Source organism: Micropterus dolomieu, linkage group LG10 (genome assembly GCF_021292245.1).
Source record: "Micropterus dolomieu isolate WLL.071019.BEF.003 ecotype Adirondacks linkage group LG10, ASM2129224v1, whole genome shotgun sequence".
NCBI lineage: Eukaryota > Metazoa > Chordata > Actinopteri > Centrarchiformes > Centrarchidae > Micropterus > Micropterus dolomieu.
The window spans coordinates 23,465,588-23,472,460 of NC_060159.1; the positions used below are offsets into that span (position 1 = coordinate 23,465,588).

The 6,873-nt window shown below is 38.1% G+C and overlaps 1 protein-coding gene and 1 long non-coding RNA gene across 2 annotated transcripts in view; one reads left to right on the forward strand and one right to left on the reverse strand.

The window, feature by feature from the left end:
* Window positions 1-2,351, forward strand: part of LOC123977283 — a 7,355-nt gene extending 5,004 nt beyond the window's left edge. Inside the window, exons 2-3 of the long non-coding RNA XR_006826621.1 lie at window positions 1,287-1,420; window positions 2,046-2,351. This is a non-coding gene — a long non-coding RNA (uncharacterized LOC123977283). The remainder of the gene's footprint in view (window positions 1-1,286; window positions 1,421-2,045) is intronic.
* unc93a (unc-93 homolog A) overlaps window positions 1-6,873 on the reverse strand; it is a 15,987-nt gene that overhangs the window by 7,196 nt on the left and 1,918 nt on the right. The window contains exons 2-5 of the mRNA XM_046059858.1: window positions 5,709-5,955; window positions 3,613-3,744; window positions 2,039-2,220; window positions 1,264-1,493 (exon numbers count right to left, since the gene is read on the reverse strand). Of these exons, the coding sequence (XP_045915814.1) occupies window positions 1,264-1,493; window positions 2,039-2,220; window positions 3,613-3,702 (502 nt within the window). The 5' untranslated portion in view covers window positions 3,703-3,744; window positions 5,709-5,955. The remainder of the gene's footprint in view (window positions 1-1,263; window positions 1,494-2,038; window positions 2,221-3,612; window positions 3,745-5,708; window positions 5,956-6,873) is intronic.

Genomic DNA, 6,873 nt, shown 5'->3' on the forward strand with positions numbered 1-6,873 from the left:
ATGTTGGATGCTGGTTGTTTGGGTGTTGACAGGTGTCTTTTATACAGGTAACGAGGTGAGGCAGGTGTATTTGATGTAGATAATTGGTTGGGATTGGGGCTGTGTCTTAAAGAAAGACTAACTGGCTTGTAGGAGCCAGAATACTTGCTGTTTGGTAGGGGGTCAAATACTTGTTTTTCCTCATCAGATGGTTATCAATTTTTATAAATTCATATGATGTGATTTTCTGGAATTTTCTTTGGGATTCTGTCTTTCACTGTTAGAATGTACATATGATTAAAATTGTAGATTGTTGCATTCTTTGTAAGTGGGCAAACCTGCAAAATCAGCAAGGGGTCAAATACTTTTTTCCCCCATTGTATGTTTGGAAATGGAGACCTCCTGTTTTAGCAAGTTGTTTTGTACATTTTCACCTGACCACAAACTTTTGCAACACCACCACAGACTGTTTACAGTTGGTCATCGCTCTGATCAATATTTATTTATTACCTTACCTGAAGACTCAGTCATCACAGGTACATTTCATTTAGGTTTCTGAAACTTTGTTATTGTCACTTAATCTGACTATTATATAACTCTTCATTCAGCAGTTAGTTGAACTTAAAATACTAAATTCAGTGGTGGAAGATGTACTCAGCTCTTTTGTAGTCCAAATAAATATAAAAACACCAGAATACAAAATGTTACTTAATTAAAACTATTATCAGCAAGATGTACCTAAAGTATTAAGTAAAAGAATTTATTATGCTGAATGACTGCTTACACTTTTGTATTATTATAGAACATTTTATTATTCTGTGTTTGTGACCAATAAAATACATGCAAGAGATTTTTAGATACTTTGTATACTACTGTGTTGACTAGTAGTATACAAAGTACATATCATATGTTTTTGAATGTAAAAAGTAAGACACGTGTAGTGGAGTAAAAAGTACACCATTTCCTTCTGAAATGTACGGAGTCGAAGTCAAAAGTAGTAAAAAATGGAAATATTCAAGAAGTTTTTAATGCAGACAGATTTTCTCTACAACCCTGTTGTAAAATGTTGTAAAGTACAATATGTCAAAATTATACTCAAGTACAGTACTTGTCTAATAAATGTACTAACTTTCCACAGCTCATTACATTTACCAAACTTCTTTTGTCACGCCAGTTACTGTACCTCAGTAAAGTGCAAGTAATGAACTAACTAAACTAAACTACTCATAATTTCAAGACAGGCGGCTGAAATAAGTTATGTTCAATTTTTACTTGTCTTCCTACCTATATTGGTGTCCTGTCCAAAGATGAGTGACGACATGAGGTTTCCCCAAACAGCAGACGACTGAAAGATGAAAAAGAAGATGCCGAAGTATTGGTTGATGACGTCAGAGCCCTTTTTGCCCTCCTTGGCCGCCTGGTTGTTACCGGAGATGGTCAGGTAGGTGCATTTAGCCGACCACAGGGGAGAGCCGCCCAATCCCAGGATCACTGAGGTGGGCATGAGGGTGTACCTGTGTGAGAGCAATGAGGAATAAAATTTTTTACTGCTTTGTTAACACTTTTTTAAAAAACTCTTTAGACCTTTAGAGATGGAAAATTTAATATCTAGCTAAATAAAATCAAAGCTATCTGCATGGATATGTTTAGTTTTTTTTTGTAATTTGGGTGAACTAACTCTCAAACATTACATTACTCAGTCGTTACAGATGTCGATTCCCTAATAAAACACTATCATGCTTCATATATGTCCTGTCCTGTGTTGACCTGAGGGAGACATTTACCCAAACACTTAGAAACCTGACCCTGCATTGGGTAGAGGTGCTTTTAGTAGTTCAGTATTTTCACATCTATTATGCTGATATTTATTTTGTTAATATTTATTTTGTAACAAAGTTTTGTCTCCAGTGTGTCTCATTTGATTTTGTTATCAAATGCACTTTTGGAAATGACCGCATCGCCTACAAACAGAAAGAATAAAGATTTATAATAAAATAATGACAACAAATCTAACAGCTACCATGAGACTGGTGAGTTCATTGATTGACTTATTGATTACCATCCAGGATAGAAGTTTCCAATGGAGTAGGTGACGTAGCAGGCCATGCCAGCAACGATGGTCCATTTACAGCCCAGATTTTTGATCAGGAGGGGAGGCAGGAACATGGAGGATACGATAATGGAGGCGTATATGACGCTTAAAGACGCCACGCCCATCCCCTGCTCTGCATTCAGACTGCTCTGCAGCACAAGGACAAGACTGCATTAGAGGGCATCATGCAAGAGCAGCAGCTTGTAGCCTCTTCAATTCAAGATTGGAAGACAAATGGCGTCAATATGAAACACACTCATTAAAACTGATTAATAACGCAGTAGGGAGTTTATTTTTTTCTAACCAAAAGTGACTTCTGTTTAAGAAGTTCAGTAAAAGTATGACATTTTAAGAAGCCATCTGTTCTAAATATGGGGGAAAGGGTGGATTTCATAGAGACACACTGAGTCATCTTTAATATTTGAACTTGACAGATTACATAGTGCAGGGTTGTGGGAGGATGCAGGGTGTTGTAGGTGTAATGTGAATTATTGTACTTCATTTGCCATGGGCATTCCCAAATGTGCGGGATTTCTGGTCTAATATCCATGACTATATGGAAACAGTTTCCGGTAAGGATATATCATTCACACCAAGTTTGTACATCTTGGGAAATACCACATGTGTTACGGGATTTAAAACTTGCTGTTGTGAAATGGAAAGCTTCCACTGTACCTGCACTATCTCTGTGGTATGTCAAACTGGGAAAACTGGCTGGATAGGAATTGATTAGAGTACCATATGAGTTGTGCAGATGGGCTGAGCTGACTCTAAGGAAAGTTGTTCTTCATGTGCTGTGGCTAACCATGTAGTTTTTAGGCACTTTTTTTATTCTGATTTAACAAGATTTTTGCAGTTGTTTTGTTTGTTTTTATTGCTGTTGTTGTTTTTGTGTGCTTTGTTTAACTAATAATATTTAATTTTATTCAACCTAGATTGTACACATACATAGAAGTGTTTCTTTTCTTTTGCGTCTTGTTTCACTTAGTTATGTAAATATTCATTAACCACTGCTATAACCAGGTTGTTTAGTTAATCAAAAAAATTTGAACTTGACAGTCAAAAAAGGGTAATTTTTGTGGTTAGACTGCAGCTAAAAATATCATATTTTCTTAAAATGATGTAGATTGCATGTGCGAGTTCCTTCAGTAATGAAGAAACAGCTGCCATTAAGATAGTCAGTAAAATCATATTGTATCTTAAAGATAGGCTGAAATGGTTTAATATAAATTTGAAGACAAAAAAATCATGTCATGTCAACTTGGACTGAGGGGCAAGTTCACAGAAGCAAGTAAAATCACTGAATAAGAACAATTTATAGAAGAGATTTAAAACAAAGATGTACAAAGAACATTTAATGGGCTGTAAATAAAATCTATTAACATAACACAATAGAATCTCATAATTAGTTGTCCCACTAAGAATTAACCTCTGAATAAATCCTTTAAATCCCATGATACTAACTCCTACATTTGAGTTTTTCTAATGAGCAATACATCATAAATCTGATAAAAAAATAAATAAGAAACTCTTCCACCTACCTGTAAACTCTGCAGGCCTCCATAAGCCGTGAACAGGGACAGAAAGCCGACAGAGACCACCAGCACATTCTTGAAGTTACGGCTGATCATGGCTGCCTCTCAAAAAGAAAAAGACCTCCACAGACCCTCTACCTTTTGAAATAAATAAGAAACAAATGACTTATAATGTAGGATCAATGGCCTCATATAGCAGCTGCACGGCTTCAGAGTAAAGTCAGAGGAACTCTTTCTGCTGAAAACGAGTGAGTCAGTGAGACTCATGCACTGGAAATAGCTGCGAACAAAGTCCAGCCTTCTCACACACACTGTTTAGGTAGAGCTCCCTTATCATTGAGTCCCTGAATTGCCTCTCACATGTTCAATTTTGTAATTCAGCTATGTATCAGGCTGAACACCTCCCTTGGTTTAATCCCTCCCTACATTGAATCATTAAAGATGTCACAAGATTTGTCAAAAGACACTTTTCTTCGGTCCATCTCTTTCCTACTTCCTCCTAAATGTTTTACTGTGCCTCTTTCACCCCTAGTCCCTTCTGGTTGGTTTTTATAGTCTTGTGTTTTTTCTCTCTGGCTGTGTTCAGTAGTTGTTGACAGTCGTTACATATACATTAAAGTTCTTGTCCGTATATACAGGAGAAGTGGCACAGAGTAAAGGTTCACTGCATGTTATTTCTATCCTTTATCTTTTACGACATTGCCAGCTCATCGTTTTGTGCAACACGAGAGCTTGTTGTTATTTGAAAAATATGACAAAAACACGGGGACACATCAGTCCACTCTCTGTTATCTCAGCTGTACTCAAAATGAAACAAACATCATCTTCAGACGGGTGTATCGAGCCTGCATTAACCTGTTATTAAAACCCAGTCAATACTATGGTCTAATTCTAAGAACTGTAGTGTAGTTAGTTCATTTGTATTATGTTTATCGGATCATGTCTGTAGAGATTTAAGCAGCTGCAAATCAAAATAAGTAAAGGGTACTTTTTTGGTCCAGCAATAGTCTAAATGCTGCTTTAGAGGCTTTTCCATCCTGAAGGAAGAAGGGGAAGAATGTATATAATGAATAAAACATGCGATTGGGTTAAATGTGTGTCAACCAGAAATGTGTCAGTGCTGTCTGTACTATCTAATGCTTGGATCGGGGTTTATCGCAGATTAGGAAATAGCTTAGACTGATTATGTCAGACAATTATGTGAAACTGTCTATATCAGCACAGAGAAGCCATATAGTTTTTTTTCCAACTATGCAGGACAACACGTCATATGAACCAGTTCTTTTCGAGCAAAAGTCGACCCTAAGATTAGGGAGTGGTCAACCCTATAAAAAAGGCGTAGAGAGGTTCAATATGTTATTAATATTGCATTATTTCCAAAGTCTAAAGAGTTAAGGAAGTAATTTGTTACTCTGAGCTAAGAGGGAATGCAGTGCTGAGACTCTTGGCACCAGAATTATCCATTTTAAAGTGGAGGTTGGACTGTGAGTATGATTCTGCTTGTGCCTCCTGCTCTTCTTTACAGCCAAGGGCATGTATGAAGGTGCCGAGTGTAAGGTTTATGGTAGGTTATGCAGTACAGGAAAATCTGTATACATCTTTATATGTTTGACAGTCAACAACAATTCAATCTCAGACTGGCTGGTCATAATGTTTTTTGTACATCTTTTTTCATGTGGGTTCATGTTGCCATACTTGAATATTGAGAATCATAATAAAAAAAAAAAAAACATGACAGAGAGGGAAAATGGATACAAGCTGGTTTTGACGAGCGAGGCCAGCGGAGGCCTTCGGACCAGTCAAATTACAACAACTTAAATGACAGTTAAGTGGTGACAGACTTCACTGAGTAATCCAAGATACCAGATCAGTAATTATGAAGAAACGATCAGTGCTTGGCTGTCGTAAAGAGTCATAATCTGCAATTATCATAAAATGATAGTAGCTATGACAATCACCTGTTTTACTCTGACACGGTCTTGACTTTGGAACTGTTTACATAGGAAATTATGATGATGGTTTATATATTTTAGAATAAACTGTCCATTTGGTTTGGACTAGGGCTGCACGGTGGCGCAGTGGAGAGCACTGTGGGTTCAGACCTTGGTAGTCCCAGGTCTTTCTCAGTGGAGTTGGCATGTTCTCCCTGTGTCTGCATGGGTTCTTCCCAGGTGCTCCGGCTTCCTCCCATCGTCCAAAGACAAAGTAGGTTAATGGGTCACTCTAAATGGCCCTCAGGTGTGGATGTGAATGTGTGGTTGTTTGTCTCTATGCCTCAGCCCTGTGATGAACGGCGACCTGTCCAGGGTATACAGGTCAGCTGGGATTGGCACCAGCCCTCCTGCGACCCTGCACAGATAAGCAGTTATAGATAATGGATGGGTGAATGGTTAGGTCTATAAAGAGAACATAACACAAGCAATGGTTGACTTGCCCTCTTGTGTGCTGAGTAGACCTGGTATGGTTTTACTCTTCTTTATACAGAAAGAGCAGTGCACGGCCAGTGTGATAACAGTGTTGGGCTGTGGTTTTATCAGATGTTTACTTTTATAGACTTCTTATATACTTCTCCACCCTGTCGTTAACACACAATTTGGTGTGGCTGCTTATGTTGATTTGTTATCAGTTTTTGGACATGTGTCATCCTTTTCTTTACGATTTTCCACCGTCCTCTGATATGAGCAACATGATGCAGTCGGCTTGATTATGAGCTGTTTTCTGTGTGAAGCTCTTACATACATCCAAATACACAAACATGCAGTAGCTTCAAATAATCCTTCCTGTGTTTTGTAAACATACACTACCGTTCAAAAGTTTGGGGTCACCCAAACAATTTTGTGTTTTCCTGAAAAGTCACACTTATTCACCACCATACGTTGTGAAATGAATAGAAAATGGAGTCAAGACATTGACAAGGTTAGAAATAATGATTTGTATTTGAAATAAGATCTTTTTTACATCAAACTTTGCTTTCGTCAAAGAATCCTCCATTTGCAGCAATTACAGCATTGCAGACCTTTGGCATTCTAGCTGTTAATTTGTTGAGGTAATCTTGAGAAATTGCACCCCACGCTTCCAGAAGCAGCTCCCACAAGTTGGATTGGTTGGATGGGCACTTCTTGCGTACCATACGGTCAAGCTGCTCCCACAACAGCTCAATGGGGTTCAGATCTGGTGACTGCGCTGGCCACTCCATTACCGATAGAATACCAGCTGCCTGCTTCTGCTCTAAATAGTTCTTGCACAATTTGGAGGTGTGTTTAGGGT